General features: G+C 45.0%; 1 protein-coding gene across 1 annotated transcript in view; it reads left to right on the plus strand.

Annotated features, from left to right (window-relative positions):
• Positions 1-24,818, plus strand: part of celsr2 (cadherin, EGF LAG seven-pass G-type receptor 2) — a gene marked incomplete at its 5' end in the record, with an annotated part of 49,202 nt that extends 24,384 nt beyond the window's left edge. The window contains 32 exons of the mRNA XM_083667502.1: positions 1,132-1,354; positions 4,944-5,059; positions 5,243-5,331; positions 9,687-9,844; positions 10,195-10,358; positions 10,650-10,775; positions 13,213-13,379; positions 14,247-14,426; positions 14,559-14,672; positions 14,789-14,963; positions 15,580-15,721; positions 15,830-15,950; positions 16,084-16,267; positions 16,524-16,625; positions 16,757-16,851; positions 17,154-17,363; positions 17,691-17,874; positions 18,111-18,429; positions 18,546-18,713; positions 18,924-19,047; positions 19,334-19,534; positions 19,822-19,996; positions 20,127-20,239; positions 20,419-20,501; positions 20,805-20,931; positions 21,335-21,445; positions 21,730-21,860; positions 21,996-22,084; positions 22,477-22,641; positions 22,968-23,189; positions 23,324-23,546; positions 24,517-24,818. Of these exons, the coding sequence (XP_083523628.1) occupies positions 1,132-1,354; positions 4,944-5,059; positions 5,243-5,331; positions 9,687-9,844; positions 10,195-10,358; positions 10,650-10,775; positions 13,213-13,379; positions 14,247-14,426; positions 14,559-14,672; positions 14,789-14,963; positions 15,580-15,721; positions 15,830-15,950; positions 16,084-16,267; positions 16,524-16,625; positions 16,757-16,851; positions 17,154-17,363; positions 17,691-17,874; positions 18,111-18,429; positions 18,546-18,713; positions 18,924-19,047; positions 19,334-19,534; positions 19,822-19,996; positions 20,127-20,239; positions 20,419-20,501; positions 20,805-20,931; positions 21,335-21,445; positions 21,730-21,860; positions 21,996-22,084; positions 22,477-22,641; positions 22,968-23,189; positions 23,324-23,546; positions 24,517-24,541 (4,826 nt within the window). The 3' untranslated portion in view covers positions 24,542-24,818. The remainder of the gene's footprint in view (positions 1-1,131; positions 1,355-4,943; positions 5,060-5,242; positions 5,332-9,686; positions 9,845-10,194; positions 10,359-10,649; positions 10,776-13,212; positions 13,380-14,246; positions 14,427-14,558; positions 14,673-14,788; positions 14,964-15,579; positions 15,722-15,829; positions 15,951-16,083; positions 16,268-16,523; positions 16,626-16,756; positions 16,852-17,153; positions 17,364-17,690; positions 17,875-18,110; positions 18,430-18,545; positions 18,714-18,923; positions 19,048-19,333; positions 19,535-19,821; positions 19,997-20,126; positions 20,240-20,418; positions 20,502-20,804; positions 20,932-21,334; positions 21,446-21,729; positions 21,861-21,995; positions 22,085-22,476; positions 22,642-22,967; positions 23,190-23,323; positions 23,547-24,516) is intronic.
• Between the last annotated feature and the right edge of the window lie 1,050 nt (positions 24,819-25,868).

Below are 25,868 nucleotides of genomic sequence, written 5' to 3' on the forward strand. Positions count from 1 at the left end.
ATGTGACTGAACCTCACTTCTCCTCATGTGCTGGAAGATACAGAAGTAACATTTGTCTCCGGCAATTTGTTGATTAATTTCCACACAGTGTGTGCTAATAGCAAGTCTATGTTTGGGTGACTAGCAGTGTGTCCCCAAGTGCCATCAACAAGAAAATGGCAACACATTGTCATGGGTTGCCAGGGCAAGGTGTTCATCTGCCTTTGTAGCCAACAGTACATTACTGACTAATGTAGTGGCCATGCATCATAGCATAATGCCTCGTAGCATATTTATCAATCTTTTGACTTCCTCACATTTTTTTTGGTACAAATACTACGGGAGCGTCTTTTTAATTGAGTCAGACTAAGAATCCTGTAATTAGCTGTAGTAGATAAAACACAACAAGGCCTGTGTATTCACTGTCTATGGAGATGTTCTGTCTCTGTTCTGTGTGTGTGTGCCAGTGGTACAGTACAGTAACACTACACACACACACAGCGGAAGTGTTCCATGTTGCTGAGTGGCTCTGACACAAATTCCAGCTCGTGCAAGGAGGCATGCAGTCTCGCCATAGCAACTGCTGCAGCCTTTCATCCAGAGACTGGAGACAAATAGTACATGTGAGGCGGGTTACAGGGTTGTGGAGCATGGAGGCTCACAGTGACACAGTTTCCCCATGCAATAGCTCTCTCTCTCTCCCCCCCCTCTCTCTCTCTCTCCCCCCTCTCTCTCTCTCGCTTTCTCTCTCACTCTCTTGCTTTTTTTCTCTCTCTCCCCTTTCTCTCTATCTCTTTTCTCTTTCTCTCTCTCATTGTCTGAGTCTCTCTCTCTTTCTGAATGTCTGCGTTGATCTCATCTCCCCTGTGCTCCATCACACTCCCTGCCCCCTCCTCTCCCTCACAGAGTACGCTCCTGGGGTAAGTGCTGGAGGCGTAATGTATCTTGTCATGCCCCATATTGAACAGTAGCAGAGTAGTGAATAAAGACACTAGCCAAGTTAACTGGAGGGAGGAGATTGGTGTGGTGTCCCAGTGGTTAAACCCATTGAGACTGTCCAGGCAAAGCCATTTGTCATGTCGATGATATCTGACTGCTCTCTCTCTCTCCCTCTCTTTCTCCATTTTTCTCTCCATCTGTCTCTTTCTCCAGGTGAGAGGTGTGAGCTGTCATCCCGCTCCGGGCGTTGTGCCCCAGGCGTGTGCAAGAACGGCGGCACCTGCGTGAACCTCCTGGTGGGCGGGTTTAAGTGCGAGTGTCCGTCAGGCGGCTATGAGAAACCCTATTGTGAGATGACCACCCGTAACTTCCCCCCACAGTCCTTTCTCACCTTCAAGGGCCTCCGCCAGCGCTTCCACTTCACCATCTCTCTCTCGTAAGTACAACGACCCCCCCCCCCCCCCCCCCCCCCAAACAAGTGGCATATGACTCCCATCTCGATGATTCACTCTTGTTCTAGCTCAACCACCCCCTGACAATACCGTAACTCACACCCTCTTCACTGCTACCCCGCTCTTTCTCTTTCTCTTTCCATTATCCCCCCCCCTACACACACACACACACACACTGTTTCAATGATCCTCCCTCTGCATCCCACAATTTCACAAACAGAATCGCTAAAACACCTCGGACTACTCAGTCACAGAAGTGACCTGGTGTTCCATAATCAGTCATCTTTAATAGTTCTTCCCTCCTCTACACCGTATCTGGTTGGCTTTTGGTTACCATGAATATGGTGAGAGTATCAGAGAAAAAATGTATACATGCATATATGGCTAGAGTAGAGTATTGGGAATGCCTGAAAGGAGGTGGATGATGAGCAGTTGCCTGAGGAGCTGCTGCTTTTGGACTGGGGTCTTGTGTAACTGTGGACATTCATCCTCGTCCCAGGAGTCGGATCTTATTACACTCATTGGTCACTTTGAGCTGTGAGTCAGTGCTTGGCCTATTTCTGTACTGTCTCTCTCATCAAGGTGAAGCTGTAGATCTGCTACCCTTAGGGCTTGTGTGTCTGTGTGTGTCTGTGTGTGTGTCTGTGTGTGTGTCTGTGTGTGTCTGTGTGTGTCTGTGTGTGTCTGTGTGTGTCTGTGTGCGTGTGTGTGTGTGTGTGTGTGTGTGTGTCACAATGCCCTCCTGATTTACCCAGATATTTTTGCCTTGGATATATTTGCTCTAAATTGACAACCATACAGTTATCCACAATCCAGTTATAGTCTGCAGCAAATAATTTGTCTCCTACAGGTATAGCAAGTTGTTCTTCAACTCTAAGATCAAAGACTGGTAGCTTGTCGGGATGTGCCAGGAGAGGGAGGTGCTTTTGAATTAATCAGACAAAAGTATACAAATATTGAACACAGTTAGTCACAGCAGGACATACATGTAAATAAGACAGCTACATTTATCTGAGGAAAGTGCTTCAAATTAAAAGTGTTTGATATCCATCATAACAAAGGCTCTACCTCTTGATATCACAGAAAAACACACACTGCCATTTTGCATACTTTTGTGATCCTTGTCACTTTATACGTGCTTGGCAGGGCTCGAAAACGATCCGTTAAATGGTAGTGGTGATAATGATACGCCTTTGAGTTTTATGGAAGTGGCTCCCTTGCTTTGAATGTGGCTTGGATGGCAGTCTTTTGGATAGAGAACTGCTCAGACCTGTTTCTTAAAAGCCTTGGCCCATATTTCACAGTTTGCTGACAGAGCTGTGAAGTAGGTGGTGTGTAACACTGAGGACATAAAGGCTAGAGCCCAGCAGGCTGTCAAGCAGCCCTGTTGTTCCCTGAACAAGGATTGATCAAGTTTCTGTTGTAAAAGAGCTTTTTCTCATGGGGAACATCTCTGTGAGATGGAGCCTGAACACTCTATTGCAGAAAGAGTGAAAAGTGTATTGAAGCCAGTGTTCCTCAGGCCTGGTCCTGAGGACCCACAGTGTATGTAGGCGTTTGTTCTAGCTCACGTCAGCATACATGCACACCCTGTGGGTCCCTGTGACTGGGAATGAAGGACACTGTAGACTGTAGTACAGAGAGGAGTGAGTAGAATGTGTGTCTATATTCTGTAAACAGAGCTCCTACAACAGCGACATTTTGAACAGTTTTTAGGAGCCAATACTTCTCAGACTGCCATTTTCTTCTGATTGAAATGTTAACTGCATGCTTATCTGTAGGTTACTGCACGTCTCATACGTTGAAATCCAAGCTTGCCATGATACAGTCCCTACTGTACATTATGGCAGACTGGTTGTTATTTTTGCTAATGGCTGCCTAATGTGACATATATAATGAAGTCAGTCGAGTGTTTTGTTATGGTTGATTACACTCACAGTCCAGGTTGCCCTAGGGGCCGGGAAGAAGCCTCGTAAATCTATACGCTGATGACCAGAAGGCTAAGTCAGACATGTGAAAGAATGCTAGTTCTAAATAGTAATTTTCATTCTGTAAGATGAATAGTTAGCTATCTTTTATGTTGAGTGTGTGATAATCAGTGTGTGTTTTTCTACTCTTCACTCCCTTCCGAGGTCATGATTATCATTCTGCTCAATAAGCAGGTCAACAGTGCTGTGCCCTATGGCTATGCTCCAGCTCTGAATAATGTACACACACATACACACACACAGGCGTGCAAACAACACACACACACAGGCGCACACACAGGCGCACACACACACACACACACACACACACACACAGGCGCATACACACAGGCGCATACACACAGGCACAGAGGCACACCCAGGCACACACACACACACACACATATTTCAGCTCTGGAGTCATCCTCATATTAAAAACAAAACAACCAGATGCAACCATCTGACATGGTCCTACCTATCTACCAGGCAGAGGTTCCCGTCTGAAAAAGGCTACAAGCTCCAACAAGTCACACAGATGACAGAGTTCGCAATTCTCAGAAAGATGTTCAGGATATCCCACATTGAATACAAAGCAGATTCACTGTGGACTCTAGGGAGATGGATCAGGGGATCATTTGCTGGCATCACCATTTCTGGCTTCATAATTTCTGTCAGACTGCATCTGTGGTTCCTTGATTCCCCCGGTGGCAGTAGTTATTGTGGCTTTGGCTCTCGATGAGAGCCAGCAAGGCAGTGATGCACTAAGGTGTTCAAATGTGTCTAACTGAGCATAAATGTGACAGTAACAGACAACACACTGACCCCAGGCATCCCAGACTATTTTCTCATGTCTTGTATTAAAAGTATTAAATGCAAGTTGTGGTTGTTTAGTTGCAGCCTATTTTTTATGCTCCACTGTCAGAAGACATCAAGCGCATACCATTTTGTTTACGGTGAATCGTTTCTGTGTTCAGCTCTGCTTGTAAAACGTTACTGAGTGTCCTCATTGCGGCAATGATCATTATTATTCAGAGCGTCCTGTTTTGGTCGGTATTTCCGTATCATAGTGTAAGAGGTTTCTTTCTCTACTTAAATGTTTTCCATGCATTTGGTTACTTGCACTATATCTGTAGTATGCTTTGCTTTAGCTTTGAAATTGTCCCAGTTTGTCTCCTCTACCAGAATGCTTTTTCATCTCACTCCCTGTAGTATCTCTTTATCCCATGCTATTTTTGGGTTTATAGTGCATCGTTTGCTGTGCTTACGCTGCAGATATGACTTTGTTTTGTAGTGCTCCTCCCTGTCTCAGTCGAAGCACTGTGCTTATGGTTAATCCTGTTGGGTGTTCAGTGATCTGTGTAAAATGGCAACGTTGTTAAATCTCACCCTCGTGCCCCATTGGTGAATCGCTAGGCACACTGCATCAATACCATTTTATAGTCATCCAGTTTGAAAGGAAAACAAAAGGAAAGAGAGGAAAAAGTTGTTTCCCCTCTCAAATTCTTTTCCACTGTGAAAAAGTCCCGGTCTCCTCTGTCTCTGTCTTGGTGTTTTTCGTTGTGAATAGAAACTGTTGAAGAGCCCTGCTTTTTTTTCTGTCTTTCAGATTTGCCACCAAAGAGCCAAACGGTTTGTTGCTCTACAATGGCCGCTTCAATGAAAAGCATGACTTCATCGCCGTGGAGATCATCAATGAGCAGATCCAGCTCACCTTTTCTGCAGGTTGGAGGAGCTTCTGCACCAGGATGATGAAAACAGCCATTTTAACCTCCAACCTTTTAACCTGTTTTTGTAATTGTGGCAACATACAGTGAATATTGTGACAGGCATATGTTGCCACTCTAGCACTGCTCCAAGGATGTAAATAACATTTCTTGATCTTTGATATCTTTTCACTTTATCTAGGCGAGACCAAGACTACCGTGTCACCCTACATCATAGGAGGCGTTAGTGATGGCCAGTGGCATGTAGTCCAAATACACTACTACAACAAGGTGAGAGGGAACATATTTAGCCTCAAATTGATTTATATATGTTGTGAAGTATTTGTAGGACTGACAATGTTATCAATATGTACATCACTGGTCTATTTATGATGAGCAGATGTGAAGAATCAATTGGCAGCCAATAGAGTAATGGCATTAATAGATATGCTTGGGCCACCCTTCTAGAAAGAGCAGTCTTCTATGAACTGCTGCTGTGTCATTCCAACAGAACCAACTGTTGACGGAACAGTGGATTGGGCAGGATGCCAGACAGACAGACAGAAAGAGAGAGAAGGAGGATGGGCAGTAGAGTTTGTCTGACAGAGAGAGAGAGACTAAAATGGGAGGGTTGTTTTCACAGATGTGCTCATAATATATATTTGAAAGAAGAGAATTTGCCATTTTTCCACGATGAGGGCTTCACAACTTTGTTATTTCCATATCAATCAGTGAAGAATGCGTGGACCTATTAACCCCCCCTCCCCTACCCATCCTTTTTACAAGTTTCCCACCCCTCCCTCCCCCATACCAACACACAGGATGTTACATTTTAGTCTATTCAGGAAGTCACTTTGCATCATAAAGCTGTTGCCAGGCAACCCCCCTCTAGTGTGGATATTCTATTCAGTGGCTATGATAACATGGCCATGTCAGATTCCAGCCAGCAGAAGTAATGTGAGGGAATTCAACATCTTGTGGACTATTGGTGGAAAACTATTTGGTTCCCTTCCAAGAGGGACATTATATCCCCATTAATCACTTTGTTACAACCCAAAAGTCCAATGAAACTCCCCGTCATTAATTTTAACATTGGCCTGGTAGTTTTACATGTATGTCTACAACGACCCATAGAACTGTTTGCTTTTGTGTCTCCCCTCTATAGTCTATATATGCAATGCGTGTGATGATCTGCTTTTCATGGTCATACTCATGTCGGTAGTCTCCTTCTTCTTCTTCTGATATTCTAATGCATTCCATACCCATTTAGCACAATGCATAGCATCAATTAAGAACATAGAACAACCTCAGAGGCCCGGGACCATGGAGTGCCCAGCCCAAGGGGCACTGCACAGATCATTCAGGGGCCTAGTTGAACTAATCCCATCCAATCAAAATTCTCAGCCTGTGCAGTCAGGGACTTATTGGTCCAGATCCGGTGAGTCATTGAGGTAGAGCGATAGCTCCTCCCCCTTGAGGTATCCCACGATGGCCCACTCTGGCCTGTCCCTGTCCGTGGGGGGTGGGGCGGGATGAGGTGGGGGGCATTTTAGATTGAAATGTGCCTTTCAGGGGAGAAGGGAGTGTGGAGAATGGCAATGACCGCTGCCTTTGTGCTCCACTCTGCCTCCAATGGGACCATGGGCAGTGAATGATGCGGCCCCGGGGAAGGTGCCTCGCTCTCTGTTCACAAGCAAGGGGAGAAAAGCAGGGCAGGAGAGGACCAAAAGGAGGGAGAAGAAAGGGGAGAGAGAAGTATTGACTCGGGCTGTGAGCGAGCACCCTGCGCTTCAGGGCTAACCCCTGTGGTTGCTATGGTTTTCCAGTCAATCCCAGACCTCATATTACTGTTGTTTGCTCCCATGCTCCTCCTGTCCATCCATGTCATAATGGGTGTCAGTGAACTCATATTCCCATGATTCCCTGTCATCCTGTTGTAACGAGGGGACCAGTGTTTAATGTGGTCCTGAGTAAATATGTGCCTTCCAATCAGCTTTGACAGGACTGGGCTTTGTGTAGCAGACAGAGCGCCTGACAGACATTAGCAGAGAGTCATTATTGGAGAGTCAACAGCCGTGACTGATAGGGTCTGTAGTTCAGGGAGCCAGGGGCCTCTGGGAGCGATAGTCCAACGCCTAAGTCAGTGAAAGAACCCGCAAATCTGGACCAGAGTCTGTTCCAGACCTTTCTAAACTGAGAGGAACAGTGTAAAGTGGCGTGTCGGGTGATTTGGTCTGTGACAATCCTAACAGACCGTCTCATACGGCAGGTTTGTTAGTTTCATAGTCACAACAAATTAGTTTCCCTCTCTCTCACCAGGGGTCAAGGGAACAAAAAAAGCAATTTAATCCAACATAGCCAACATAACAGTTCAAGAATAGTACATTTAGGGATTATTTTGAAGAGATTATGTAGCCTTTTCTCATCCTGATAAATCTTGTGTTGTGAATAGTAAAAAGCACCAGGGTGTTTGATGCTTGAAGCAACTATGCACTCAACTGCATTAACTTACTGCACATGAGTCGCCATTGTTTAACGCATGAATTGAGACTTCAGTTATGATGATACTTTGAGCCCCCAGTGACTACAGAACACGTGGGATATGTTGAAGGAAGATGGCTGGTATTTCATCAGTGCAGTGGAACAATGTAGTTTGTTTCCTAGTCACAAACACTCTACAGACAGTGATCACAAGACAGAATGTACACCAGCGTTGGACTCCCAGCCACCCCTTAATCAGACAGCAGTATTAATAGCTCACACAGATATGATCTAATCTACTCAATGGAGACCATTGGAATCAAAACCATGTGAGGGAAATGTGGTCTGACAGCAGAGCCTCTGCAAAGCTGCGGGGAGATGGTATTTTGTCATGACCTCCAATCCTACAACAGCAATGTCTGCATGTTTGAGGCTCACCTATGCCCAATTTGTCTGGTTTCTTTTCCTGGACCCTTTTATTGAAACGATTAGACTGCACAGCAGTAATATGCACAGAAGTCTGTGGCTAACATTAACAGGAGCTTATGCTATCAATACGCTGATCTTATTTGATATGTTGTCTAAATATAGTAATAGATGGATTCAAAAAGTGTCTGCATTCCTCAGCTTTGACCAACCAGGCCACCCAAGACAGTGCATCACATCCTGCGTTTACACTGCACATGGAGACTAATCCTATCTGGTTTGTCCCCAGCTCAGTGTCCACCCCCCAGGCATGGTCAGTCAACAGTGTTAGCTCAGGGAGGGTGGCCACCCTACTCAGGGCAGTGCTGCTGCTGACGCAAGCTTATGGTCAATATGAGCTCTGTGTGACCTAGGGAAACGCTCCTGTTTGAAACGGGGTTATGACCTTTATTGACAGGATAGTTATTCTCCCCCCTTCTGGCCCTCCTCCTCTTGTTTCCCCCTCCATTGATTCCTCAGATAATGAAAGAGATCCTTTGTTGGGAGGAGGATGGCCACTGTCCTGCCAGTCTCTGTCTTTAACGGCGGGTGTTTGGATTTAAATTATGAAAGCTCTGAATACAACTATGATGAGCTAAATGAGGTCGGTGTTAAAGACTAGGCCGTAATATATAAGACAGTGGGATTTTTGTTTCTCACAATTGATAATACATTTTTATTTAAATTGAGAACTTTTCTTCAATTCTAAAAGCCCTTATCTTCAGGCTGATGTTTCAATGACTAAGCAGATAGTGTGCTTTTTAAAGTCCTAGTTTTATTTTTTTTCATGTGCAAAAATTGGTCATTAATATTTCTAATAGACGCAATGAGAAATAATCCAATGCAAGTTTTGAACACTGCGTCTAGCGTTTCCATGATATCAGACTGTTTACAAAAACTCCAAACCATTGTTAAAAATTACAAAAACCATTGTTAAAATCAAGCTACTATAAAAATCATGTTGTATAGTATTCTGAATGGTAAGGTATTTCTTGCTCTTGTCAGCACTATTTGCTGAATCAAATTGGAGCCCATAGTGTCTCGGATTTGAAATAGAATAGAATTGATAGTGTCTCAAGACATTTAAGATTGGTGGTATCATATAGTTTCTTCAATGTTTTTTTCTCTGATTGTTCATGTGTGATTAGTCTTAGCCACCCTAATTTAGTCCTATTTATAAATGCTGCCCAACCAAAAATACTTAACACTCATAGTAAATAATAGCATAGATATTCTGAGACTGTCTGAGGTATTTGTAGCAGAGAGACCAAAGTAAACTTGTATTTGCCCTTTCCACTCCTGAATGAAGTATTTTGAAGAAACAGCATATTTTTAGCGTGAAGCACTCCTTGAAATCACCACAACTCGTGATGTTCCTACAACAAATCATCCTCTAGATTTCCTTACATTATTTATGCCTTAATGCCCAGCTTGAATGTGTAACTTACTGTCTGTCTCTCTCAGTCTATCCATCCATCACCAAACACAACATTTCTCTGTCCACCTCATTCCCAAGCACAAATGCCATCTATCTCCCATTTAGAATGTAAATGTAATGTGAATGTAAATGCTGTACAATTTGGAGACACACACTGTTGCCTGCTTCTATTTGAGTAGATTCATTTCTGTGCACAAAGCTTTGTTTGTTTATTGTGGATTCATTGCTGTTCATGTCTTGGTTGCCTCCTCTCACCCCATAGCCAATCCTCAACCAGGCTGGCCTCCCCCAGGGTCCCTCTGACCAGAAGTTCGTCGTAGTAACTGTGGACAACTGTGACACCTCTGTAGCACTGAGATTTGGTCATGTGATTGGGAACTACACCTGCTCTGCCCAGGGCAGCCAATCAGGATCCAAGAAGTAAGCATATGGAAGGGGCTTACTAGTATTTCTGTGGGCACTGTTATTTGCTAGAAGTACAATTAACCTTGTGGAGTGAACAATTCTGTTTTGCTGGGTTGCCCCAAGCTGAACATCTTACAATCTAGGCTAACTGTGTTGATTTCAAGTGCAATAAATCTTTTCAACTAAAGTTTTCCACCTCAAGCATGTTAGTTTGGTTCTGTGGAGTGTTTAATCTTTTTTCATCTGACGAGCTGAAAAATCTGTCTTTCTAATTAATATTTTATGAAGCATATACCAGTGTTTATGATGAGTCTTGGTGGAAGCATGCAGGAACTCTAACATGTGCCTGTGTTCCGTGTTCTTAGATCTTTGGACCTGACAGGTCCGCTTCTCCTGGGGGGCGTGCCCAAGCTCCCTGAGGACTTCCCAGTCCAGAACCGCCAGTTTGTGGGCTGTATGAAAGACCTGAGGATCGACAACCGCCATATTGACATGGCCAGCTTCATCGCCAACAATGGAACTCTGCCAGGTAAGTTGCACATTGTCATTTAATGTTAGAACTTTAAAGTCACTGCTAAATGGTATTTTTCCCATACATCTGATTTGATATTTTTTTGTAATGTGGTCAACCATTTTGCAGGCCTCATCCCAAGTCTGCTCTTGTAGTTGAGCTCAGTTTGAATTGTATTGGAGAAATGGATTCACTTTGATTAACTTTTTGCCTGGTGTTATGAATACTTACTACCTTGCCTCAGAGCTGGCCTAAATAGGTGGGATGAAACTAGGACACAGTCAACCTCTCATTTCCTCACCTTCCTAGGATGCTCTGCCAAGAGGCATTTCTGCAACAACAACCCCTGTCTGAATGGCGGCACCTGTGTGAACCTCTGGGGCTCGTTCAGCTGTGACTGCCCCCTAGGATTTGGAGGCCGTAACTGCGAAAAGGGTAAGTGAAGTTTAGCTAAGTGAGGCATTGCAGAAGAAGCGGCTTCATATGGTTAACGTGTGAGATCAAGCTTGGTTGGCCCTATGACCTACCATTATACACCCCTTTTAGTGAGGAGGTACAGGCATACATTAGGACTAAGTGAGCCATCAAAAGGACAACAACCCCCAGCTCACCTACAGTAGGCTTTCTGTAGTTGATGGACTGTATCGTAAATCTACATCAGCTGGTCCCTTTTATGTGCCTTTTCTTGTAGCTAGTGTGGTGGTGTGAAAAGATAGTGTCTGTTAAGCAGTTGTAATGCCATTTTGAAACCTTTCTGAGTATAAAGCGGAGATGTGAGGAAGAAATATGCCATAAGCAACATGGCGTGCACAAAGGGGGATATGATTCAGAAGACAGGAGTTGGCAGAGCTGTAAATAGCTAAAGCAGGTACTTCAATCAGCTAAGAGTTGAAATATTTCAGCACTGGCTCTGTCCTGACACAGATACATAGTTAGTCATATTGTATTCGCTGACATGATGTTTTCATAACCATGGCTATGCGTAGAGGCCTGTAGTGTACATTGAGTGAGTGTAACTGTTTCATGAAGGCCATTTGACATAAAGTGTTAAGAGTATCCATTTGAGCATTTGGTATTGAAGTGAGGTCTTAAAGCATTTACAGACCTTTTATGAGAGGGAACCTGTCAAGTTTATAGAGCTATTTGTTTAAACTTTGGCTGTTTGTTTATGACTGCTTTTATGATTGAAATTTTGAAATGTCACATTGAAACAGTTTAAGATATACAATTGATTTTTTTTAGGTTGACAGAGCTTGTGTGTGTGCGTGTGTCGGCAGTAGTGTCAATTTCTCTTCAGTGCTCTGCAGCTGTCTGACTTGCTGATTTACAAGTAGGGACAGCTTGAGGGAGGGAGTGGAGGAGGAGGAGGACAGAGAGGGAGCGATGGCCGATGCGAGGGAAAACAAAGGATGAAAGAATGAAGAGGGGAAAGAAATCGGACAAAATGTGAAACTCCTAAATGGTCCATCAATAAAAAAGCTTCACAATTTTAATTTTTGATAAAGAAATACTTTTTGTCACACATAGAGGGTGGTTGGGAAAGGGGGGATGGAGTAAGGGCAAGAGGTGGATGGAGGGAGAAAGAAAGAAAAACAGAGGATGAAGAAAAAGAGTGAAGCGGATTAACCCATGTGACTCCTCTGAAGAAGAGAAGGAGTGTGGAAGGAGAAGGAGCAGGCACGATGTAGTCTGCTACCATGCTGCTTATCTTTAATTTAGATTCAGTGAGCTTTGATAGCAGGCATATGTAATGTAGGTCAATTAACAATACATCATAACTACGGAAGGTGACTTTCAAATCACTAATGTTAAAACTAATGTACAGTATAATGAGAAACATTTATTATTTCATGATAAACATGCATATTGTATACAGTATAAACATTTGTCTTTGGTCCCTCTTGGTGGCTACTAGCCTACAACTAGCCTCAGGTAACAGAATGTCACCGGATCAGGTTGTTCTGGAGAGAAAAATCTCCATCTTCCATCATCATTGCTGAAGTTTGGCTCTGGTTGGGGAGGAATGAAATAGACTCCAAAAACCATATTGATTAATATTAATCCCAAACCGAGCTTTTCCTTAGTACCCCACTCAGGGATACATTTTAGTGAGAATATCAAAAATGTTCCCCAGTACATGAGACTGTTTTAAATATTTGTGTTGCTTTCGATCCTGACTGCACCAAGATTGATGTTCAGGACTTGACTTCTCTCTTTTCAGCCAATGACAATGTCCTGGCTCTTCTGCTTGATTTGTCATACATTATTGATGGGCATAGTCTGTGTGATTCTGGGTGTTTTGCATCGCTGTGAAGAGTTTGACATACTAATGAGAGAGAAAAACATGTCTAACACCCAGCAAGTGTCACACCCCCCCCCCCCCCCCCCTCTCTCCCTGACATGAAAAAAGGACAAAAAGCCTGTCAGTCACAATGCAGAGACTACTTGTCATACACACACGCCTGAGGAGACGTTCATCACAAGTAGTACTTGGGTGATGTTAAAGCATCTCTGGTATTTGGCTCTTGTAGCCCTTGTACAATTGTTGATACAACAGGTATTATGTTTCAAAATGCCACAAATACTCAGTTATATACAGTACATGCTAGATTCATATAGTGAAGCTACTCTCCCCACTAGAGATTAACGATTGAAGCACAGACTTAATCACAGAACGTATTGCAATAAGAGAGCTAATAATGACTCATTGTCACCCACTGTGAGATATAATCCATTTCCTCATTCCTATCTCTACCCCTCTGTCTCTCTTTCCTCTCCTTCCCTGTTTTCCTCCTTTTCTCTCTCCTTTTGTCTTCCTCCTTGATTCTTTATTTTTTCTTCATCCCCCTCTCTCTGGTTCCCTGTGTTGTAGTGATGGCCAGCCCGCAGCGTTTCCTGGGCAACAGCCTGTTGCAGTGGAGTAACCTGGCGGCTGTGGTCACTGTGCCCTGGCATGTGGAGCTCATGTTCCGCACGCGCCAGCCCAGTGCCACCCTCCTGCACGTCATGGCCGGGCAGCACCACAACCTCTCTCTACAGGTGAGACACCCACACACACACACACCACACACAGAGTCTCATCCACAGAGTCTAACCCTGACTTGTCTAACCCTTGAGACTATGTTACATCATGCATTCATAACCCTCCTAAGACTGGCACAGACACAACACTCCAACTACATTACCCAACAGTCACCACATGACCCATTCTCCTTACAGGTGAAAAAGAGGTGTATACCAGGCCTCATCATATTTCTGTACACAGATTAACATAATAACACACTGTACGCATCACATGGCTGGATTGTACCATGAGACCTGGTTTATAGTGAAAAGCACAATTGAATAGCTTTACTATTCAATTTTGATTGAGAATTTGTTGATTATAGTGCTAAAATTTGTCCAATTCAGATTATGAATCACTCACTCAGTGTGTGATGGATTAGATCAGTGCATCAGAGCATGTAACCCAGCACGTCTCCTCCTGGCTTTACAGACAGACTTTTTTTTCTTTTTTTTTAGAATAAAGCTCCAACTGTTGGCTGTTTGGGTAGCAGCATGATTTTAAATATTTGATGGTGTTGAGACAAAGCATGCCAAATAACAAGCGGCTCGTCCTGAGATCTGAGAGCTGCTGTACTATTTTAGACTTGATGTAAGGCTGCTGTTGTTTTGTGTCTAGACTGGTGCCTGTTTGAAGTTGCATAACTGTCCAGCAGCTACTTTACATTTGAAACTTAGCGTACCTTTACGACGGGTTGTACTTTTGAACCTTCACTGTAGATTCTCTGTGATTCATGAGAAAAGCTTTCATCTCTTGAGCCTGTGAAATGTGATACTCAACTAGACTCTCTCTCTCTCTCCCTCTCTCTCTCCCTCCCTACCTCCCTCCCTCCCTCCTCTCAGCTGCGAGGGGGCAGTGTGGTGATGGCCCTGCAGAGGGGTGAGGACTCGACCCTGTCCCGGGTGGAGGAGGTGACGGTGAACGACGGAGACTGGCACCACCTGCAGCTGGAGTTGAGGGGGGCACCAGGGGCAGCGCCCCGCCACAAGGCTGTGCTGTCCTTCGACCACGGCCTCTACACGGTACACGATACACTCAGCAGACATACATACAGTAGGGTTGGCGTTGTACTGCGGCGTGGAGGCAGACAGGAAACGGAGTGTGTGTGTGTGTGTGTGTGTGTGTGTGTTAATGTGTGTAATGTATCTGTTCAGGCGAGTATGGAGGTTGACGCCAAGCTGAAGGGCGTGAAGCTGAAGACTGTGACTGTCGGGGGCGTCGCTGGGGCTGACGGGAAAGTGCAGCATGGATTCCGTGGCTGTGTGCAGGTCAGTCGTCCTTCCTATTCGCAGGCTCACCCTCACCAACAGACATTTCAATGCTGTGACAGTATACCGTGTGGATGGACTGTGTATTTGAGTGTGTTGTTGGTGCTGTTCCTCAGGGTCTGCGTGTGGGTGAGACCTCCTCCAGCCCAGTGTCCCTCAGCCTGTCTCAGGCCAGGAGAGTGAACGTAGAGCAGGGCTGCAGCGTACCAGATCCCTGTGTGTCCAACCCCTGCCCCTCCAACAGCTACTGTAGCGACGACTGGGACAGCCACTCCTGCACCTGCCTCACCGGTCAGTCTGCCTCCACCGTCACTGCCACCATCATTACCCTCATCACTGACACCATCACTACCACCATCACTACCCTCATCACTACCACCGTCACTACCCTCATCATTACCCTCACCACTACCCTCATCATTACCCTCATCACTACCACCATCATTACCCTCACCACTACCCTCATCACTACCACCGTCACTACCAGCCTCACTGCCACCATCATTACCCTCACCACTACCCTCATCACTACCACTGTCACTACCAGCCTCACTGCCACCATCATTACCCTCACCACTACCCTCATCACTACCACCATCACTACCAGCCTCACTGCCACTATCATTACCCTCATCACTGCCACCATCATTACCCTCATCACTACCACCATCATTACCCTCATCACTACCACCATCATTACCCTCATCACTACCACCATCATTACCCTCATCACTACCACCATCATTACCCTCATCACTACCCCCATCACTGCCACCATCATTACCCTCATCACTGCCACCATCATTACTCATCATCCTTAGCAGCACAACACATAACCATATCCTTCACTTGATCTCTCCCAGGCATTCTTCATGAATTTCTATTGTGTTTTTTTCCCTGCTATTAGGTTACTATGGTGATAACTGCACAGACGCGTGTTCATTAAACCCATGTGAGCACCAATCGGCTTGCACCAGGAAGCCAAGCTCCTCCCGTGGTTACACCTGTGACTGTCCCAGCAACCACTTTGGCCAGTACTGCGAGAAAAAGTAAGTCAAGGATCCTGTGGTATTTCATCGTTAGTCAGTTCCTCTCAGTGAATGTTTGTCTGGACAGTGTGTCAGAGTGTGTCTCTGATCGTGCGTGTGTCTCTTCAGGACTGACCTGCCGTGTCCCCGGGGCTGGTGGGGACATAAGACCTGTGGTCCCTGTGACTGTCAGACAGACAAGGGGTTCGATGCGGACTGCAACAAGACCATCGGGGAGTGCCGCTGCAAGGTCAGCATGCTGCCTGTTTACCGATCCATGTCAGGCGGTTGGTTGTTGGCAGGGATGATGGGTGAAACTGAACTATGTGTAAATATGTGTTTGACCTCCCTCTCTCTCCCCCCCCCCCTTCTCCCCCTCTCAGGATAACCACTACCGCCCTGGGGCCAGTGAGGCGTGCCTGCTGTGTGAGTGTTACCCAGTGGGCTCCTTCTCCCGGGCGTGTGAGAAGGAGAGTGGCCAGTGCCAGTGTAAACCAGGTGTCATCGGGCGCCAGTGTGACCAATGTGACAACCCCTTCGCTGAGGTGTCACCCAATGGCTGTGAAGGTTAGGATGACCATACGTTACCATATGTTAGCATTAGTTATACTCTCCTATCTCTAGGCTGATTCTATGAATAGCATCAATCATTTGATGAATTTATGTGCATATAAGCAGATTATCAAGTCAATACATGTTTTGTGGTACTAAGCCAATATCTTAGACACTCATAGTGTCTGACGTATGACTCATATCATAGATTAGGTTACAGTCCCTGGACAATTGCGTTAACAGCTTTTCTTATCTCTTCTGTCTCTCCTAGTGATATATGACAGCTGTCCTCAGGCCATTGAAGCAGGGATCTGGTGGCCCAGGACTAAGTTTGGTCTGCCTGCCGCAGTCCCTTGTCCCAAGGGATCTATCGGTACAAAGGCTTTCAGCAGTTTCTCAAATTACCATACATTAATGGAAATGTTTAAAATTCGCCTTGAGCTTCTCTTTCTCTCAGCTCTATTTTTTTCTCTATCTCCTACATTTTCTTTCTGTCTTTCCTAGGCACGGCTATCCGCCACTGTGATGAGCACAAGGGCTGGCTACCCCCAAACCTCTTCAACTGTACCTCAGTCACCTTCACCAAACTCAAGGCCCTGGTGTGTACCTCTCAACTCCAGATACCCTCATTTACCCCTGATTGTAGCTCTTCTCAATGACTAATGATATACAAATGATCAAACCCTTCAATCATATATATATATATATATATATATATATATATATATATATATATATATATATATATATACATAATTTTTTTATGTTTAGATGATTTTATTGTTGTGATATACAGCAAGGTGTGAACCTTAAGTCGATTTCAAGTTTTTATATAACATCAAATATGTTTTAGATGGAATCAAAAACGGTGCTATAAGGGTCTTTCTCCTTTCTCTCCCAGTCAGAGAAGCTGGCTCGCAACGTGTCACTCCTGGACTCTGCACGTGTCCAGCAGACGGCGGCCATGTTGGCCAACGCCACCCAGCACACGGTGGAGTACTACGGCAGCGATGTGAAGGTGGCCTATCGTCTCACTCAGTCTCTCCTGCAGCATGAGAACAACCAACAGGGCTTCAGTCTGACCGCCACACAGGACGTCCACTTCACTGAGGTACACAACAATAACACAAAACTCTACTATACCAGACACACACACAAACAAACACACACACACACACACATACACACACGGAACAACACAGCATAAAGCGGCACAACACAACACAATATACTGTAGCACAAGAAACATAGAACAGCTCAGAACAGTTAGATGGACCTCATCTCTGCGTAGTCTAACCGAACATGACACAGAACATCAACGCTATTAATAAAAGGCTGTACAGGCAACTCAACATGACACACAACACTATGCCCCACACCAGACCCCACAGCATTCTGTCTCACTGCTTCCTCCCCGTCTGCTGCCCTGCTCTCTCAGAACCTGGTGCGCGTGGGCAGCGCCATTCTGTCCCCGGGCACGCGGCCACACTGGGAGTTGATCCAGCAGACAGAGGGGGGCACCGCTGCCCTGCTGCGCCAGTACGAGGAGTATGCCAACACCCTGGCACAGAACATGAGGAAGACCTACCTCAGCCCCTTCACCATCGTCACCCCACACATTGGTGAGCGCTGACACACACATGAATTGCGTATGGGAAGGAACGGAATATGTTATTTCTTTACCCAGATTAAGATGGACAGCAATATAAGACATACAGTACAGTAGACTGTATATATCAGTGGGATTAAATATAAACAATCATTATTTATCCTAGAGGCCAGGACATCTATCCATCTCTTATTTGTGGTTGCTTGTCTGATGTCTCATTTGCCCTGCCTGTGTGTGTGTTCTTCACAGTTATCTCTGTGGATCGGCTGAACAAGATGAACTTTGCTGGAGCCAAGCTGCCTCGTTACCAGTCCCTGAGAGGCCCTCGTCCCGTCGACCTGGAGACCGCCGTCACCCTCCCCGACTCTGTCTTCGAGCCGGCCGTGGAGACCAAGAACCACAGGCACATGGACACCTTCCCAGAACCCACCCAGAGGAACCACACGGCCAATCGAAAGAGGCGTCACCCTGACGACAGCGAGCAGGAAGCCATTGCTAGTGTGATTATTTTCCATAGCTTAGCTTCGCTCCTGCCTGAAAACTACGATCCTGACAAGAGGAGCCTCAGGTAAGAGAAAGAAGAGAATAAGAAAGCGAATGACAAGAGAGGAGAGAAAGACGACAAAGAAGCTGCAGGGCTGCTGTGTTTTGTGTTCATGTGTTGTTTTGTGTGTCCTCTACCAGGGTGCCCAAACGGCCTGTCATCAACACGCCGGTGGTGAGTATCACAGTCCATGACAACGAGGAGCTGCTGCAGCACAATCTGGACAAACCTATCACTGTGCAGTTCCGCTTGGTCTCCACCGAAGAGCGCTCCAAACCCATCTGTGTGTTCTGGAACCACTCCATCCTGTGAGTATACATACAGTACACACACACACACACACTCTCTCACACACTCTCACAAGCACACATTTAGCGGAAGAAACAGAGGTCTCTTCAGGAGTAGGTTGGAAACTATACCCACACAGCACCCATTTTTACTTTTAGGAAACACAGGATTTTATAGCTCCAGGTTTTCGGGTTCAAACTAAATGAAACTGTTGCTTATGTTGTTTCCAGTGCGGGGAATGGTGGCTGGTCAGCTAAGGGCTGTGAGGTGGTGTTCAGGAACAACACTCACATCAGCTGCCAGTGCTATCATATGACCAGCTTCGCTGTGCTCATGGACGTATCCAGGAGAGAGGTGAGTGGCACTACATACAGTGTACAACACACCATACATTACACACAGCACATCGCACAATATACACACCTCACCATGCAGAACTGATGTTATAGGCCTCACATTGCTGACCCAGCATTTAGACTCCCCACAAGAGAAACCACATTACATTATGGAAACATACATTGGAAACTTTACACAGGTTTCATATCATAGTGTCATAGGAACTTGTCGTAAACCACTCCAAATAGTGTTCACTGTAATAGTCAAATTCTGCTTTCTGTGTCTTCCTCTCTTCGTGGGGCAGAATGGCGAGATCCTGCCAGTGAAGCTGGTAACATGGAGCACGGTGGGCGTGACGCTCGGCTTCCTCTTCCTCACCACACTCTTCCTCCTCTGCCTGAGGGCCATGCACTGCAACAAGACCAGCATCATCAACAACGGAGCTACCGCACTCTTCATCGCTGAGGTCATCTTCATCGTCGGCATCAACCAAGCAGACAACCCGGTAACCACTCTTTTTCCTCTACCTCCCTTACCTCTTTTTGCATCCAGTCCCTCTCTACCTCTATTTCACATTGGAATGTTTTATTTATCCTACCCTCCCTCTCATCTATACTTGGAATCTTTAGTGTCTGTCAGTTTGGCCTGATCAAAATAGTGGGAAAGATAATCTTAGCTCAGCCTATTTTTAGCCTGTCATATAATATACACTATAATGATTTTCTTTTTTCTCTCTCTCTCTCTCTCTCTCTCTCTCTCTTGCACTCTCCCTGTCTCCCTGTCTGTCTGTAGTTTTTGTGCACAGTCATTGCCATCCTGCTGCACTTCTTCTACCTGTGCTCCTTCTCCTGGCTCTTCCTGGAGGGGCTCCATGTCTACCGCATGCTGAGTGAAGTGCGTGACATCAACTACGGCCCCATGCGCTTCTACTACATGATTGGCTGGGGAGTGCCTGCCTTCATCACAGGTCTGAACACACAAACACACAGACACATGCACACACACACACATAGGCATTGCAGAGTTCAATTCTTGGCTGTTGGACTAACATTATTGGACTAATATTATTTTCTCTGTCTGACTGGCTTGTTTTCTAGGCTTGGCGGTAGGTCTGGACCCAGAGGGTTATGGGAACCCAGACTTCTGCTGGCTGTCCATGTACGACACTCTCATCTGGAGCTTCGCTGGACCCATCGCCATGGTGGTGTCGGTGAGTCCACCTCTCCTTGTCTGAGTTTTTACTGTAATATGGTTTATTGTGGTATATGTGTCTATATGGTTGGTAGTATAAATAAATAATGAATACATTTTCCCAGTAGAATTGTGTTCTTTGTCAGTAGTGTTGTATAGTATGGACCAGTACAGTGATTCATTGTGTTTTGTGTACAGATGAACATCTTCCTGTACATCCTGGCCTCCAGAGCATCCTGCTCAATGAGACATCACAGCTTTGAGAAGAAAGAGCCCCCTGTGTGAGTGCCCTGTTACTGCCTGACTAAAAACACTTTGGAAACTACACTCTTACTGCCATTGACACAGGCATACTGTTGTACCCCAAGGAAACACGGCCACATCACTTTATGTTCCCCACAACAGAGTGCATTGTCTTTCATTGAGTTGAAAATAGAGCTACTCATGCATTCCTGTTGTTGGATCCACTGCATGTAAGGTCAAACAAATATTTCTCAACATTTATCTTGTCCTGAACATCCCAGACTAATCTTTATGTTCTCTCGTGTGTGTGTGTGTGTGTGTGTGTGTGTGTGTCTTTCTAGCTCTGGGCTGAGGACAGCATGTGGAGTTCTCCTCCTGGTTACTGTCACGTGTCTGTTGTCCGTGCTCTCAGTCAACAGTGACATGATAATCTTCCACTACCTGTTTGCTGGATTCAACTGTGTCCAGGTAGCCTCTCTTAGTTCCTTTGTAACAAACCCCTAGAACATAGCAGGTTTAAAGATGCAGGATGTAACATTCAAGCATTTCTAATGATTCTAAATTATGTTTAATCTGTAGTGATCGGGGAATAAGATCCCTTGAAAGAAATATTTCATTGACCAAAGCTGTTTTGGTCCCAAGAAGCACTTTCTAAAATAAAGTGTTTGTCTATCTGTCTCTGGTGGCTGCTACTTCAAAATTGTTTCAACACTAAATGTTGAGTTGTTTGGAAATTTGAAGTGAATTTAGCCTTGGTGGCCAGAGGTGGCAGATTTCTAACAGACTTACGCACAGCACCTTTAAAAACATGTTGGTCACCGGCCTGACTGAACCACTCACTATGCCTCTTCTTCTGATCTGTCCATCCCAGGGTCCCTTCATATTCTTCTTCCGCATCGTCTTCAACAAAGAGGCGAGGAACGCAATGCGCTACTGCTGCAGCCGCAAGCGTCCAGATCACATGATCAAGTCCAAGGCCTCGGTGAGTCTCTCTGAACACACATTATCGACTCTGAGCATCTAAACGAACATCCTGGAGGGACTTGGTAATCTTCAATCATCCTCTCTTGTTCTAAACCACTTTAGAGCAGCTGACCAGTATAACCTCAAGACTACAAGACATGGACGAATCTTAGGCCTTTTGAACAGAGGACATTAAACACTGTCAATAAGAATGATTATAATTATGATGATGACTTATTGCTAACTTTTGCCTTTTTAATTTTTTACTCCCTCCATCTATTTTTCCCTCTCACTCTCTCCCAGTCATACAACTGTAATACCAGCTATATGGACGGGCGACTGTACCATCTTCCATTTGGAGACTCCAGTGTGTCTCTGAACGGCACCCTGCAGAGTGGCAAGAGCCAGCAGAGCTACGTACCCTTCGTCCTCAGGTATGGCAAGCCCAGAGGGACAATGTAGGCCCTATTGACACTGCTGATCAAGGCCCTCTCTGATCCACATTTAAGAAGCATTGAAACACTTTGTGTGTTCTATGCAGTTGTAACAAGTGCTGTTGTCTATTTCAGGGAGGATGGTGGATTGTATAACAGTCAGGCACACATCGCTCTGAACGACCATGGCTCACTCTTCCATGAAACCAAAGAGCATTTGGAAGGTATGTCTCGTATTCTAATGCCACTGATTCGCTGTGATGGTCTGTCTTTAAAGCTCTAGTATGAACATTTTAGCTTTAAAATAGTGATAAATGGATGATAAATCGGTAGCCATGAAGGAATCAGATCATGATGGAGAATGTTCACTGAAGAGTATTTCATTGCGCTGTATTAGTCCAAACAAAGTGTTTTCTAAAATCTGGTGTCGGGTAGGACACTGACCTTTACATGCCTATTTCATGTTTGGTGTGTTTACAAAGATATGCACGTTTAGCACTATTAGAAATCGTAGCATATATACGTTTTAAAATGTTTTGTGTGGCCAGCTGGGGCAGCAACACGCAAAACTACAATTAGTTTACTTGTTAACATGTGTGTGTTTGTGTGCGTGTAGATCATGACTCCGACTCAGACAGTGACTTGTCTCTGGAGGATGACCAGAGCGGCTCGTACGCCTCCACACACTCGTCCGACAGTGAGGACGAGGAGGGGCCCTACCCTTCAGGGGAATGCTGGGAAAGCATGGCCTCCAATGTGGCCAAGAGACCACACCCACATGGTATGTGACCACAGCAAGGTCACTCTACTGTATGACCTCACACCTCCTGGATAATATCTCTCCTAAACTCATGTTTACACAGTTGCAGTTGTGTAACCGTTAGACAAATACATCCAATCAATCAAGAGACTACACCCACACTGCACACAAATACCATTGTCAAGATTTACAGGACAAAACAGAGGGAGATAATAAGGATATGAAGAAGGGTGTTCAAATCTCACTTTACATTTATTATGGATGAGAATGCTTACACAATGTGGTAATGCATCCAAACACATGATATTCAGTTCTATTAAAAGTTATCTGTGGTTGTTTTTACCTAGATAATAACCTGAGTAAGATGTACTGGCCTGGAGAGTTTGTGGGGACGGCCAGTGACAACGAGGGCCTGGGGGGTGCAGACAGGCTGAAGGTGGAGTCACTGGCCAACCCTGAGCGTTCTGGGTCAGACGACAGGCAAGGGGAAAGAGCAGAGGGTTATGGGAAGGACAACATGATGCTGCTGCTGCCCAGTCTGCCCAACCTCAACGCACACCCACAAAAAGGTTAGGAACAAAACGCAAAACCAAACCACCTCTATTAAAACATTCCAGATGTTGTTGGTTCCACCTCATGTCTATCTAATGCTCTAAAACGTTGGCATTTTTAATGAGGGGATGTCTACTCTTTCCAAAATCAGGAATCCTAAAGAAAAAGCAGCTCTCCCCCATCGCAGAGAGAAATGGTATCAACCGCATTCACAATGAGCTGTCGGAGAACGCTCCGGGCCTAGCCTCCTCCCAAGGCTCCTCGTCCAGTGAGAGCAGAGGGGGTGGGGTCAAGCCCAGTTTACCTGATCAGCTGAATGGTGTTGGCATGAGCATCAAGGCGGGGACGGTGGATGGTGATTCGTCAGGATCAGAGTGAGTATCATTGCAATCAGAGGACCAAACATGATCAGGAACAAAGCACAAGCGAGAGCAGATTTAACACAGAACCATATACAACACAGTTTCATAGAGTCAAAGCAACAGCCTTTGTGTAGATTGCATTTGAGCTCAGTCTCAGTACTGATGTATTCAATATGTTATTTCCCGTTTGGAACATATTTCATAATTTCTTTTCACCATTCTACCTGTTTGATGTGAAATAATTGATGATCAACTTGAATGCCTTTCTGCTGTTGTCAGTGTCTCCCCATGTCACCATTGTCTGTAGTCTGTCTCCTGTCCTCCTTTGCTGAAGTAGTGTTGATGTTAGCATGCTAGTAGCCCAATACATACAGTACCCATCACATTCTCATCAATGGGTTGAGAAGCCAATGTGGAATGATCTCAAAACAACTCCCATGGCCAGGTGATAAACCCTATTGGGAACAGTGTCAGTAGTTGACACTGGGCAGAGAGACATGCAAGGTATTACGTTTTAGCTTAGTTTGGCACCATGAAACAAACTGCTACACATTGCGAGATAAATGTCAATGTTAATGCAAGTGTTGATTATCAGGAAATGTCAATCTACTATGACTACAGTGTTTACAGCATTTTCTAGCTTACTAACCATCCTTCTTTATCCTTTCTCTCTCTCCAAAAATCATAGATTCTTATTCTTTAATTTTATTCACTGAAGCACTTGATCCTCATTTGAAATCAGGATCACTGTCTTCAAATCAATTGATCATTCAGCGCCCTTCACTCTTTTACAACCAAATAAGAATCCCATAATGTGTCATAATCACCTCAGTCACAGTGTGTGTATGTAACTGTGTGAATCATACTCACTCATGGTTTGTTTTCTGTTCCTTCTGTTTCCCTGTGTTGTTACATTTGTCACCAACAACCACCCTGCCCATCCCAACCCATCTTCCCTTCCCACCACCACCCTGTTTCCCAGCAGCCACCGCAAAACCTCCATGTGACCCGGCTGATGGAGGGGTGTGTCTTTGCAGGTCATAGAGCCTCGCCCCTCAACACCATACCCACTTTTATCTGAGTGACAGGAAGTGATGTCAGAGGAGGTACACAAAGAGCGTTGGACTTTCCTCAACCTGGAGAACGATGGAGTGCCCTCTCCCCCTCATTATTTTCAATAGGAGTGTGTCTGTGTGTGTGTGTGTGTGTGCGTGTGTGTGTATGTGCGTGTGCACGTGCATGCAGGTGTTTCTGTGTGAGAGTGCCAAACCTCAGGAGTCTCTGCACTGGCCCAGGCTTGAGCGCACTGATAGAAGGAGTCTCTCTCTCTCTCTTTTTTTTTTCTTTTTTTTTTAATCATTGTTGTTTGTTTACATTTACTTGAAGCGATGCACTTTTTATAATTTACACTACCAGGCCAGATGTGTTGGTAGTCAGCTGGAGCTGTTAAGTTTTTTAATGTTTTTTTTTTCTCTTTTTTTTTGTCTTTCTTTTTTTTGTTTCGAACTCCGAAGATAATGGAACTATGAAGAAGTCCTCCTTTGGCTGGGTCATTTAGCTGTAAAATTGTAAACGTTCAGGGAATTTACTCATCACGCTAGTTTGTAATATTGGAAAGGGTCGGCTGTACAGTTGTTGTTGTTGTTGTTAGATTAATGAATAATTCTGCTGAGGGATGGCGCCAGAGGTTTGTTGCAGAAAGGACTCTTGTTTCGTCTCAGGTTGCTGCGTTTTTGAACAGAAGTTACCCTGTGAGCCTGAGATGTCCAACAGGAACCGCAGAGTTGAGCAGGTCCATAGACTGAACAGGTCTTTAAAGAGGAGAGAGGGACAGAGTCGTCCTCCCTTAGAAACCTTCTGAACATTTGTATCCACCTGAGAACCATACTGTGCACTGCACTGGAGGAAGGGACTCATGTTGGAAGTGTGGGAGGAGAACTGAATTGGGGGACAGAGAGAGGGCACAGAGTCACTGTATTATAAGCTATGCCTCATAATGGACTTTCTCAATAAGCTGTTTCTCTCACCAATAAAGGATGTTTATAAAGGCAACAGTGATTCACCATCGCCAAGCTGTTATCTGCATAGACCTGAGGGAGAATGCCTGCCTTCTCCACCACTTAGCCTTCATTTTCTAACATCATCAAAGGAGAAAAAGAGCCTGGGTGTCCACAACTCACCAAACAAAGACTTTTGATACATCTTGGTTTTTGTAAATTGTTGGGAGCTCATTTTATATGGACAATGAAATTGCTCTCATTTTTCAATGTTTTTGTCCAAGGGATATATGCCTTCATTTGAATCAGTGACTAAACTACTTTGTATTTTATAGAT

Source organism: Argentina silus, assembly GCF_951799395.1.
Source record: "Argentina silus genome assembly, chromosome: 4".
Classification (NCBI taxonomy): domain Eukaryota; kingdom Metazoa; phylum Chordata; class Actinopteri; order Argentiniformes; family Argentinidae; genus Argentina; species Argentina silus.